At 40.5% G+C, this 14,248-nt stretch overlaps 1 protein-coding gene across 1 annotated transcript; it reads right to left on the bottom strand.

Moving 5' to 3' along the window:
* Positions 1–11,917: 11,917 nt before the first annotated feature.
* On the bottom strand, positions 11,918–13,759 carry bhlhe23 (basic helix-loop-helix family, member e23). The gene has a single exon (XM_044211784.1). It carries the CDS (start codon positions 13,303–13,305, stop codon positions 12,622–12,624), a length of 684 nt encoding a protein of 227 aa, XP_044067719.1. The 5' UTR covers positions 13,306–13,759; the 3' UTR covers positions 11,918–12,621.
* Between the last annotated feature and the right edge of the window lie 489 nt (positions 13,760–14,248).

Here is a 14,248-nt window from a genome sequence, read left to right as displayed (position 1 = left end):
TTTGCTTTGCTTCGTCTCTGCAATACCAAAGTAACTGCAGATTAATCCATCTAGTTGTGATGATTATTTCTTCTGATGATTACTATAACTGATGTTAATGAGGAGCAGAGAGTGAAAATGTAAGAGGGAGAGTGAACATCAGGGGAAGGGGGTCACCCCACCACCTCAGCCTGCTTAATCCTCCCAGTGGCAGACGGCAAGACCAGTTAGATATCAGGAAACCCTTATGGACATATTTAGAGCACAGTGCTTTTACACCTTGGTGGCCACATTTATTATTTATGTGAGTATGGTAGGTATAATGAACAACTAAAATTGAACAATTGTATGTTTTTTAAAATAATATACTGTATGTTATACATAGTACAGTAAGATTTAGGTTGCCCATTTTAAAATGGAAATAGTTAACACAGTAGACATTCAAATATATACATTTTTAGTTGTCCTTATGATATGTCAGTAACTGTTTGCTTTGCTTTAATCTTTTGTGCATTGTTCATGACATAGTTTATCCTCATGACATTTGCTTATCCATAATCTGTCTATTATCTGTCTTCCTCTAACTAATCCATCTTTGCTAACATCCAATTTCACATTAAAATGTTAATGGTCCCCCAAACCAAACAGAAATCCAACCGTCTAAACCCTACACTTTCTCTTCAACCTGAGCATCTGTGGGGGGCAAAACCTTAAAGGATAACTCTGGTGAAATTCAAAATTTTTCATAATGTCAACAAATCACATGAAAAAGGCAAAACCAACCATGAATTGATCTCACTGACAAGTATTGCCCGTGTAGCCAAAGCCTGTGCCATCGATCTACATTATAGTCAGAAACTTTTTAAAACACATCAGTGAGTTACACTGTTGATAACTCATTCCCTCATTTACAATGAACATGGACACTGTAGTTTATTTTCTCAATCCCACATACATCCTGCTACAATAAAGACTCACTTCGAAATCTGAAAATAGTCCCCCACAAATGCACTATTTAGTATAAAGTATAGGTATATTAACTATTGAGAGACAGACTAAAACATTGTTGGTTTTTGCCTTTTCATGGAATTTGATAACAGTAAGAAAAATATTACCAGCCTCATCCTTTAAAACCTTGACAACCCATATCATTATTAATCCCAATTTTTGTATATTTCTGTCAATAAATTGGCCCCAATCATGGAAAAATATGTATTATATTACATTGTATTATTGCATCACTCATTACTCAAGAACAATATGAAAAATGGCACAAACATTGCCTATAAACTATGCACTACAGTGCTTTGTGGCATACCAGCAGTATGGTTTTAATGTCCATCTCTGTGCTGAGACACTAAGGCCTCTGTCTGCCTGTCAGGAAGTGGACAAGTGCAGGTTCACCTCAGTGAACATGATTAAATCACACAATAACCTCCTTCCCCTTATCAAATCCTCTTAAGCAGGCTGTATTACATATCTGCCAAACAAAGAAAACTCAATCAGAACAATCAACCAAGCCAGGCCAAACCCGCCCTACCAGCTTGTCTGATCCCATTGCCGTGATTAAAATGAAAATGGAGCCAGGACATCACCAGATATCCCATGTTCACCTTATAAGGAAGATCAGAAGTCTGTGTGTGAGTGTCTGTGTGTGTGAATGCATGTGCACAAAAGGGGATAATATAAATGTGTCCTGTGTAATTCCCTGGCTTGGATCACAAAAGACTGTTTTTATTGTTTGCAATATTAATAGAAGAAAGATTACGATTGATGGGATTGGATTAGTAATATTTAGCATTTCAATTCTCAAAAAATAATAAATTAATTTGTTTATGAGCTGCATGTTTTGATGAAAACATGTTTTCATTGTCCTGCACGGCAGCATGGAAGCACCTGTATGAATATGTGAAACTCAAAACAACATCACAAAAGATTATGGCTGTTACAAAATGTAAAAAAAAAATCAGGCAATAAAGTACTGGTTTGAAAACATTAAATAAAAATCAGGTATACCTTTACATACATTTTAGCATTCTATGGTTCATAGCATAACATAGCTTTTAGTAGGGCTGCAACTAATGATTTTCATTATCGATTAATCTGCCAAGTATTTTCTGAATTAGTCAGAAAATAGAGAACAATGTCTGGTACAATTTGCTACAGCTGAAGGTGATGTCTTCAGATGTTTTGTTAAGTTAAAAAACCTAAACATATTCAGTTTACTATCATTTATGACAAAGAAAAACATCAAATCTTCATATTTCAGAAGCTGTAACCAACAAATGTTTGGCTGTTTTGCTTAAAAATGAATAAAACAATTATTCAATTATCAAAATTTTCTGTCAATCGACAGAGACATGTATTTTTTCCAAACATCACAATTTAGTTTCAGTCTTGACCTTATTTTGTGGCCTGAAACAAATGTGCAGCTCCCGACTGCATACACATCCACATAGGGGTCGTACTCGCTGCAGCTTTAGTTTTTAGATTAGATTTGTTCCAAGTGGGCAATGGTTTCCATTCATTTCACAGTATAAAATCAACTTGCAGACACTTGCAACTTAAATTAGACAATCCATCACATTTTGTCACCATTATTTTTAGCTACCACCAAGACAATAACATAACTTTGCCAAAACATGTAAATCAAGACCACATAATGTTAATTGTGATTGAAATTGTTGGAAACCATCAGGCTACTAACAACTTTTGAATTTTGGGTAGCAGTAATGCAGTGATTTATTAACAGCAAAATCACATGACATGTCAGTCACCATTATGACCCTTTGATGAATTATGCATATTTAGTGTGCATCAGTTTGTTTGTGTGTGTGGGGGGGTGGGACTGTCCTCTCCAGAAAACTGTGTGTGTGTGTGTGTGTGTGTGTGTGTGTGTGTGTGTGTGTGTGTGTGTGTGCGCGTGTTAGAGACTCCTGGGCGGGCTTACAGTAAGAGGCAAGCTTCAAATTACTGTTGCTCCAATTCACTTCCTGGGATAATCCTTAACACAACAGAGGGAACGGCAGGTGACCTGGACCAACAGAGATACAGTATGGGGCTCCATTAACAAGCACACACACACTCACCCACAAACTCTCTAACACCCACACACACACGTATACACATTTTCACATACACAGAACCATCCATTCATAAATAATATCAATATGACCCTACCTTCACCCTTCACTCTTTCCCTCTGCTTTATCTCCACTCCTCTATCGTAGTTTCCTCTCTTTCCCTCCCCTCCTCAACTCTTAGTGAAACATATTGTAGCCCTGCTGCCTAAGATGACGGAGTGTCATTCATCCACGGCCCCAAAGTCATCTCCTCCATTAACAGCACTGTCTAATTAAACCTGTAAATGACAAACACGTAGACACAAACACAGGCTGTGCTCTGATGGCCCACTGTAGCAGGAGACTGATGGGCAGCTGTCTCTTGTCCATCCTCTGTGCAGATCAACCTTGAGACAGGGGACCTGGGGACGTCTATTGGACCACTGAGATAACAATGGAAGGTTAGCAGAGCATTGATAATGAATGATTTATATACAGTAGCCTGACAGTTAGGTAAGTTAATTGATTCATTAATTGAGAACAATATTGTCATTTAACAAGGTGATGTTTTCATTGCCATGTTTGGTACGTCTCACCAATGAGTTCATCGCTTTCCAGATATTCATATTAGCAAAACAAAAACAGCAGGGGATACTGCGGAAACAAACAAGAGGTGTTTTTCTGTTGTTTGACTCAGGACCAAAAACAATTGGAAAACAATAACTGCCTTTGCGGATCATATCCAGCGTTATTATCCTCTTATTTGCATTCTATGAAAGAGGAATAACAAGGTAGTGGAGCTGTGGCTTATCTAGAGCTCCTGTATTAACCACTGTGGCAGTAGCATTAGCAGGCTAAAGCTAACTCCTTCATTTAGCCCATTATGCTACATGGTGACACAAACCAAAAGCTGTCATTCTTTCTTACTGAGAAAGAACGAGAGAAATTCCTTTATTGTGTAACATTTTTGCTGAAACCCGCCTCGCTCCACAATGCAGCGCCTGTTTCTATTTGTTTCTGTCTGTCTACTTTCAATCACTGAAATCATCCACTCTTCTATTATGGCGTCCTAAAGAAACCTCAGGATAAAAAAACAAACAAAAAGGCTCTAATCCATTTCCATATTAGTATGAAAATGTTCAGAGGAATTATCCCTTCCACAAAACAGAATAAAACCCCTCTTATTCCTGCTAATCCTTCAAAGACTGTGATATTACCTGATAGGATGCTGTACAGTGTGAATACTATCAACAAGACATGCAGAAAATAATGTAAGCAGGTCCCCATTGTGGAGATTAGAGTGAGTGTGTCTCTCTCCCAATTTATCTCTTCCCTGAAATGTAACGCCTCATTTTCTCTGTATTTCACCCTCTCTCCCTCCTCTGTCTTCTTTTCCTTCCTCTGGCTCCTGATTGAATTATCACCTAACTGAAAGCTTCTTTTTTCTTTTCCTTTGTCCCACAGCTTATAAAACAAGTTTTACAAATTATGCAGGGGTTAATGAAGAGAAAGAGGTAAATAATGACTTCCCATAAGCCTTAGCTGTGCTAATGTTGAAACTAAGATGGCGAACATGGTAAATGGCTGCATTTATATAGGGCTTTTATCCAAAGCGCTTTACAATTTGCCTCTCATTCACCCATTCATACTCACATACATCGATGGCAGCGAGTTACCATGGGAGCAATTTGGGGTTCAGCGTCTTGCCCAAGGACACTTTGACATGTGGACAGGAGAAGCTGGGGATTGAACTGCCAACTTTGTGATTAGTAGACAACCTGCTCTACCTCCTGGGCCACAGCCGCCCAGATGGTAGATATTATAAATGCTAAACATCAGCATGTTAGCATTGTCAGTATGAGCATGTTGCTATGCTGACATTAGCATTTAGCTCACAGCTGCTTGCGCGGCTATAAACATGTCTATTTCAATATAATTTCTATCTTATTCTTGAGCACTTATGTTTTTTGTTTTCTTGCTGATGGACAAGTGAGATTCTTTATCTGAGACCCATAAAGTCTTGCTCTGGCCTTGTTTGCCCCCTAAAGTAACTCATTTAGTTGCGTTTTAAGCTATGAAACCTTCTGGGCACATTTTCCCACATTGTCATAACCAAAACAGATTATGTACAGCAAGGCAAAGTAAATGGATTGGAAATAATCACCTGCAGGGTGGCTGAGAACTTCACAGAACGTCACAGTGTAACAAAGGAGCCTCATGTCATAGAACAGAGTGCTCAGACTGTTTGTGTGGTAACTGGTCCTAGAGAGAGAAAAATCTCACAGACTGAGCTTCAGGACACTCAAAGCGCCTCAAGTCCAGCTCTTTTCTGCTCTATACATATTGAACAGAGGAGTCAGGGGGATAAGAAGATTATCACAATGGGATAAAGAGGCCGTAAGAGCCTTTGTAGCCTCAGTGTTGTGGTGCACAGTGAAAGTTGCTAATGCACTCTCCAGCCCTTAAACTGCTTGACCTTAAAAGCTCTGTTTATGAGCTCTCAAAGAAAATGCTGTGAAATAAGGAGGGAATAAAAAAATAGCAAACACAATACATAAAATGGCAAAACAAAGTGCTTTAAATATTGTATGTCAGCATTACAGCAAACACAAAAAATGTCAGGTTGAGAATAGGTGTCATCGAGGGGCATTGTCTTATTTTCACTTAAAATGTAAATATCCTCAGTGCACCTTCCTCATTCAATGCAGGGTTATTTTGTGTGTATGTGTGAGTGTGTGTGTGTGTGTGGTGAGAGCGACTGAAGCATTGAAATGACATGAAGAGTTATTTGGGCTGTAATGAAGCTGCTTAATGAAATCAGTGCCCTTGAAAGTTCTTCATCAATTTTAGCTCCCTTGCTCACTTGCTTGCACGCCACCATTCCAGCCTGTCAGCTAATCCACGTGCGCGACACAATATTAATTAAACACAGCGTTTCCTGAAGTACTTAAGTGAAGCGCTATCATTGATAATGAGCAGGTTTAAAGGAGTCACATCCCTCCAAAATTACTTTTTAAACCAGCCTTATTAAGCAGAAAATGAGGCCCAAATCAGCCTACAAGCTCCTCATTAAAAGCCACTGATCCTTGGCCAGGCGCATGTTCCAATGGTTTTAATTAGGCTAACGCAAGATCGTTGGCAAAAGGAAGTGCCATTAATCTTGTCTTTTCATTCAGAGAGGGGGGGTACAGCATGTTGCAGCCTGGTGACTCAAATGCCACAACAGGATGAAAATTAGAAAATCAAGTGACATACTTTAAATTGTTCTTCATTTGTGTAGACTCAGACTAAAGTGAGGGAAATATGCAGTTTTACACTTCCCTTCTGTTACGTTTAGCAACACTTTGTAATTACAAGCCAGTCTTGCTAAGTGCATCATTAGTTACACACACACACACACACACACACAAAGAGGATGAAATGTGTCTTCATTTTCTCTGTGTGTGTTTATGAGTTGCACTCGCTGTAGAGGATGGTCCCGGCCCTGCCTGTCACACCTTCTCCGCATGGAGGATTATGGATGGCCAATTACATCGCTTTTGTCATTAATTAATGAGGATAACGAGCTCCCCCTGCTCCCCACAAAACTATGGTGCTCCTCAGCTCCTCAGCTGGTACTGAACAGGGAGATGGGTGCTGGACCATGTGTGCGTGTGTGTGTGTGTGTATAAGAGAGACAGCAAGAGAGAAGAGCTACAGAGAGTAGTCTATGTGAATGAAGGAGGTTATAGTGTATACAAAAGGCTGAACACAGAGATGATTGCTGACCCCAGGGCTTTGCATGTACATTTGTCCAGCTAGTTGAGGTGTGTGTGTGTGAGTGTGAGTGTTTGCTCACCACCAGTCCTGTATCTGTGGGGCTATTACAGAGATTAGGCAGTGCTACAGTAACGGATGCCCCCGATTGTCAGCTCGTATCCTCTGTCAAGACAACAAGCTAAAAGCGAAAGAGTGAGAGTGATGAGCACAGTGGTAGAAAAGGGGGGAGGGACTGTGGAGGACGGAGAAACATGGAGGCATGTTAATGGGAGGAAAGAGGAGGGGAAAATAGGGGCTTAAACAAAGTGGAAGGGAAGTCTTACAACAAAACTGAGACATCATGAGATCTATCTCCACATAAGCCATTCACAAAGAGCACCTATGAGAGAGAGATGATAAGCCACCGCAGCCCTGAATAGGACATCATACTACGGCTCAGACTGTTGTCATCTAGTGCTGCTTATCCCTCCTTCATCTCCACTCCCTCCCACACGGCCCAATTTGGCCCCTGCCACACTGTCTGGGTCTACCATGCGTGGTGTCAGGTGCCTTGTGGCGATAGGCAAAACGCTTTGCCTGACTGCCATGTTTCGAGGGTTTGCGGCCATATGAGCACGCAACACAGGCACACACACAATGCACAAACACACAGACACATGCAAACAGACATCCCCTCTCCACCCCCCTTTAGACGTCTGATTAACGAAAGAAGGGCCCTGGCCCATCCTGCTGCACTTGCAGCAACGTCACCCCGAATCAAATGGCTCCTCGGAACCAACTGACTCACTCGCTCATCACTTCAGACAAGGCGGGGCTGGGAGGGACGACAGAGTGTGATGTCATAGTGGAGCACAGAAGTTGGGAGGTCCATGGGTGATGGGTGGGTGAGGAGGGGGGGGGTGTGCCACCGCCGGCACAAAAACACTGAGGCACCAGCACCTCTTCTCTTCCACCATGTCCTACGTTCTCTTTCTACACATCCACTCATGAACCACCACACACACACTCACTTGTTTAGCCCTATTGTTTATCTCACCTCCTCACTCCTTACCCCCGTCATGAACCTGCCCAATACAACCATAATCTTCTATGTCACTTGTGGTCTAAAGCCACAACTATGCTTCTGTGAGCAAATGTTAATAATAATAAATAAAACTAATGTTTTATAAACCCCCTTTGCCCCCCGTTGTAAGCATAATCACAGCTGAAGTATGTTCATTTTCCTTCAAGGCCCCTGTTGTAAGTACAGTCTTGTGTGTGGGGCTGTGTGTATGAGATAGAGTGCTACAATGTGCATCAGACACATGAACTTGCACATAGAGAGAACTTAATTAGAGAAAACAGCGCTGTCAGATGCATTAGGCAGAGGTACGCACTTAAGGGCATATGGTTTTAGTACTATACCATTGGGTTAGAGAAAAGCACACAAACATACCTCAAAGCTCCGAGCCATGCTAATGAAATCACTCCCTTTCTATCCCACTGAGTGCAAACACAAATGTTTACAGACATAACACAGTCTGTCTGTACTCCTGCACCACACTGGGCTGTCGTGAGAGTGGTAGTGCACTGACTGTAGTGCTGTGTGTTTGTCTGCATAAAGACACTGTCAACAATAGACGATAGGTAAGAATAAGCAGTGAGATTTCAATTTATGATGCAATTTATGCATGTAATGTTACTAAGACTGATTTATTTAATCCTATCCTATTTAGTCTGTATTTGAACTTGAATTAATATGGCAGCACTATAGTAACAATCCAACCCCCCTGTTTAGCCTTTATAAGCAGTATATACACATTTAATAAGCATTTATTATATTATTTGTCAACAACTATAACTCCCTCCTGTGGGGACCCATGAGTGGAGGCTGGTGTATAATAGATAGTGAATGACAATATAATAAAACACACTTGTAATACTGTAAAATATGTCCTTGTAGGAGAAGTTGTAATTGTTGACAAATTCTATACATTAATCGTACTCACAAATGTCCTTATATCTGCTCATCATTGTATATAGTGTAAAACCATTTATTAATATTATCTTTCAACCGTTCGAACTACATGGATGATTTTGTATTTCATAAAACCTTTCATGGAACAAATGGTAGCAACAATGTGATTATAACGTGACATTATAATTACAGGTGAAATTATGTTCCGGTAAACAAATCAATTAGATGCCACTGAAATATTTACATTGTATATTTTAAGGGGTCACAATTGTCTTTCTCTGTAAATTATATTGCGTTTTTAGTTGGGGTTTTTTCAGTCATAATCTTCAAGCCATTTTTAAATTATTGCAGCCTTTTCAACCTCCCTGTCTCTGGTGTTAATTTGCAGGCTACAAAACCACTATAAGCATCTTTTACTGTTATCATGCCAGGTGTTTTTATTTACACTAAGGAAATCTATTTTATATTGAAATAGATATACTTATTTTATATATATATATATATATATATATATATATATATATATATATATATATATATATATATATATATTAACCCAAAAAGAGCAACAATATAGAACCAACATTAGTGTTGCAGCCAAGACCAACATAATATGGACAAAGGTAGACCAAGAAAGTATCAGTTACCAGGTGATAGTGCCTGCTGTCAGACAAATAAAGATAATCTGAGACAAAGAAAACACACATCTTTTCAGGAACATAAATATCACTACACTACAAGTTTTTCAGACAAGCTCACTTAGTGTTTTTGTTTTTTACATCTTGACACACATGTCAGACTTTCTGCAGGGGCATGCCCAGGGCATATTGAGGCATTGATCTGTTAGCGGTGTTGTTTCCAAAAATGAATGTGTAAAATTCTAATTGTATTGCCAAAAATCATTCTCTTGTATGTTTGTCTTCATGTATATTTTACTGTATGTTATATTTTTGCTGGTATAAACACAATCAATTTAGTTTCTGAGCAGTTAATTTATCAAAACACCAAATTATATTTATCTGCTATTGTACGAGAATGCAAATGAAATAAGAAACATAAATTGTGTTTTCTTTCAAATTAAAATTAGAATATAATTTCCAAATTACCTCTCTCTACCATCAAATCAACACACGTTGCACAGACTAATATAAATACACTAGGCACTAGGCGTGCTTTGCCATTTCTTTAATGATATTCTTTGAATACTCTGCAGGCTTTCAAGGCAAAATACACAAACAAAATGTAGCTTACACATCCCTAAACTACAGAATTATCTCATTACAGGGAAAGATGAAGATAATTGTACACACCACACATTGCTGGTAGGCTAAAGGGCCAGGAAACACTTCCATGTGACCAGCAAAATCACAAATCTGTCTTAATGTATAGATGTAGCCTACATGCCAAATGACACACTGCCACCATGCACACTGATGGTCATTAAGATAATATGGTGACAAAATAAAACCTATATTTCAGCAGCTCAACATTAGAGGCCTATAGGGAGGGAAAGTGACCATCCAATTGTCCGTGCAAAAAGGCAACCGTCTCATTTATGGCAATTAGGCTGTATGCAGACTGATGAAGTGCAGGGCCTCACATCATCAGCAGCATTTGTCACATTTCATCCCTCCTGCCTTGACTGTCTCGTGGGGCCTCAGACAAGACATGTGTCATCAGAGGGCCAATTTAAGATGCCATGGGTGGCCTGTTGTTGTGACATGCAGCTAAATTGTAAGAGAGAGACTGGGGTGGATCACTTAGTCACTCTCTGTCTAGCATAAAATAGACTGGCCTGATCTAAATGTCTGGTCTAATGTATTCTAGACCACATGGCTTAGTTTGTGTAGAAAAAGCACGAATACCAAATTATTGAAGATATGTTGATAAAGGAAGAGCACCTGTTGGATTAAAAGTAATGATTTCTTTTTGGTTTAGCATGTTAAAGAATGATTATAAAAGATGGATGCTGTTAATCACAAAATCATTCAACTTTGCGGACTGTCTGTGATAGAAAAAAAAGCTTATTTACTGGCCTGTTTGAGAAATCAGTGTAAATCAATGCAGCATAATCTAATTCAGTACCACTGTGTGGATTATATTGGGAAATAACCTCCCTGTCTCTGGTGTTAATTTGCAGGCTACAAAAACACTATAAACATCTTTTACTGTTATCATGCCAGGTGTTTTTATTTACACTAAGAAAATCCTATTTATATATATATATATATATATATACTGTATATACAGTATATATATACAGAATGATTAACCCAAAAAGAGCAACAATATAGAACCAACATCAGTGTTGCAGCCAAGACCAACATAATATGGACAAAGGTAGACCAAGAAAGTATCAGTTACCAGGTGATAGTGCCTGCTGTCAGACAAATAAAGATAATCTGAGACAAAGAAAACACACATCTTTTCAGGAATATAAATATCACTACACTATGACCACTGCAAACACTAATTTTCAGATTATTTTCTAAATTCATCCACTCACAAGACAAAACCTGCAAAAGCAAACTGGCCCTGCAACGTTCACTGAATTAAGTCCAGCAGGGAGACAGGGGCTGAAATTGTGTTAATAGCTGTCCAGAGTATAAGAGCCCGCCAAGGAAGCCTGCAATCACCCAAATAACCAGAGACAGGTCCTGGGTGCCCCGGGCGGCTTTTGCGCCCTTCCCCTCAGCGCCACCGACCCTACTGCGTGCCAAACAGGCCCTACCAACCCCTCTGAGCTCGTTGAGACCTAGCTCTTGATCTCAGAAGCTTCTCATGCAAGAAAAGAAAGTTGCCAACTCATTTTAGGAGGGCCACTCAGAAGGTGAGAGCTGGAAATCATTTTAGCAGCGTGAGAGGCGACTGTTTGATTTTTCAGCATTTGTCCACGGCAACAATTTACGATTAATGTAAACTGTTATTTAAACTATAACATATAATGTCCACAACATAATTATAAACAAAAAGAAATGTGTTGAAAATAATCATTTTAAATAAGGTAAATTCCGTTTGTCGTATGCAATTATGGCTGACATTTTAAGTTGTCATTTCAGTATATATATATATATATATATATATATATGTTATTAAATGTGTGCTTAGTGTGAAAATGTTTTAAAACTGTGAAATGGTTGTTGAAATGAAGCAACCCGGGTCCAAGCATAGATATGTGTTTTAATTATAAAGACATATAAACAATATATGAAATCCATGTTGCAACACAACCAAAAATGCGTCTTCAATGTATAGGCTGTATAATCGTTAGTATAGCCGGGCTTGGAGCAAGTGATTTTCCACAGTTGTACAATACAATCATGTGAGATGTGCAATAACTTAAAATTAAAAAAAACTTGTCAACACATCGGTAAATCAGTCAATATATCAGCCAACATCACATTTCCCCCCACATAGCATCAGTATAGTCAGTCAAGGGAAGTCCTTTCATTAATGCTGTATTAAATCTAAAAATCGAGATTAGGTCAGATTTCTTGGCATTTCTACGTTTCATGTTGTTGTTGAATGTTGCATAGATTACAAATAAGAGCTGATAACTTAACTAAAAATGTACCCAAACTCAAAATTTGGAGATGGCCTGCTGTGTCTGTAAAGTACGAGCGACAAAGTGACAGGGTTTTTGACTTTATCGTATAAGAAGGCCTTAACTGTTTATTTTCTATGTAGCGTTTGTTAAATCTGGACGAAACATTGCAGTATAATTACTTAACCATACTTTAAGATTATGCATCAGACTAAACTTGTTTTATTTTTCACAGAATGATTTCAAAATAACTAGAGTGGGAGAGAGACCGACATGGGTGCAGTAAAGGTAAAAGTTCAGGAAAAGAGAATGAAACCAGATCAAGGCTTGTCGTTACAGTGTTTGAAGAGACTCGACGGTGTCCCGGAGTAAGTAGTGCACTTTTCGGCACAGGTGGCGAGTGCAGAGCCCGAGAATGGGTAGACGGCAGCCTGTCCAAAGGGCGCCAGGGCGGTGGGGATTGGTGAAGTTATGGTCTGTCCCTGGTTCAGATACGCCACCAGCCGCCTCATCTCCTCCAGGGCCTGAGCCTGCATGAGGATATAGTTCTTGGCCAGGAGGAGAGTGGCTATTTTGGAGAGTTTTCTCACCGAGGGGCTGTGGGCGTAGGGGATAACAGAGCGCAGGCCGTCCAGGGCGTCGTTCAGATCATGCATCCTCCTCCTCTCCCGGGCGTTGATGCTGAGTCGCAGGGAGCGCTGCTCCTTGGACTTCTTGCCGAGTGGTCCCCCGGGCTTGTCGTCCCCAAACGATGAGCCCCTCTTCCGGGACTCCAGCGAGTCGAAGCCGTCCTCGTCGTCGCTTGTGTGCTCCCCGCCGCTCTCGTTAGACTTCGCTGTCTGCCCGGAGAGGAAGTCGGTGGCCGGTGTGAGCTGGAACCGGCCGGGACTTCCAGCACCATGGCCAGCGCCAAACCCGAAGGCTGATTGGCCGTAGCGCTGCGTCAGGTCTAGGAGCGCGTCGTTGCTGATGGACTTGAGCAGGTTCTCTTCGCTGACATTCATTTTCTCTTCTAGAACAGATTCTGAACAGGAAAAGTCTACTCTTCCGCTTTTTTCTCTCACTCTATCCTCTTTTTTTGTTGTGAAAACTGTAAGCTGTACTCACGTTGTTCTCTCCAAGAGTTGCTGTTTTCTAGGAGTTCCTCGCTTCCCTCACCCCTTTCCTCTGTCAGTGCAGTGACTCTTCAAGAAGGAGGCTGTGAATCTGAAGCTGAGCCTCTACATGCATTCAGCTCCTCTGTACACTGCGCTCCCCCCTTGTTGCGCGCATAGCCCACGTTCAACAACCCTTCTCTAATTGTGCTCGGTGAGATCGGAGCGCTCGTGTCCCCTATTCGTTCGGTCGGTTTCCTCTCGCGCGTTTTTCTTGCCCTCCCTCGCCTTGGGCAGATTGTGACTCGCGCTCAGCCCTGCTCGCAAGTTAGTAGGAGCACGAGGCCCGCCGGGATTATCTGACCGTCCAATCAGGGGGGCGTTTTAATTAACTCGGGTAGAGCACAAGTCTGCTCCCAATTTCAATCATAACGTGATAATTGCAACGCAAACTGACACGCAGCCGTTAAAGTACTGCCCACTATTATATTATAACCTATTTAAACCTGTTTAACAGAACGCTGAGTTCACTTATTGTGAGGCATTTAAATAAACTTGTAAGGACATATGTAATCGTTATTTTGCTATAAAATGCACAAGGCCACAAGCAGTAGACAACATGAGCTCAGTGCAAACCTTAATGTAGCAGTGTCAGACAGGTAGATGGATAAACAGTACTCACCTGTCTGTCTAGATCAGACGCACAGAGTGAGAGGTCAGGTAGGGGAGCAGAAGGACACTGACAGGACATAAGGATGCTGTGAGGTTTTAGCATGTGAACCCCAGGTTCCGTTCTTTCTGATCCAGACTAAAATGTTTGCTTTGGATCTGTGGATTTTTAAACAACTGTGAC

Source organism: Siniperca chuatsi, linkage group LG10 (assembly GCF_020085105.1).
Source record: "Siniperca chuatsi isolate FFG_IHB_CAS linkage group LG10, ASM2008510v1, whole genome shotgun sequence".
Lineage (NCBI taxonomy): Eukaryota > Metazoa > Chordata > Actinopteri > Centrarchiformes > Sinipercidae > Siniperca > Siniperca chuatsi.
Note: the sequence above shows the minus strand (reverse complement) of the source record. Positions and strands in the feature narration are given on the sequence as shown.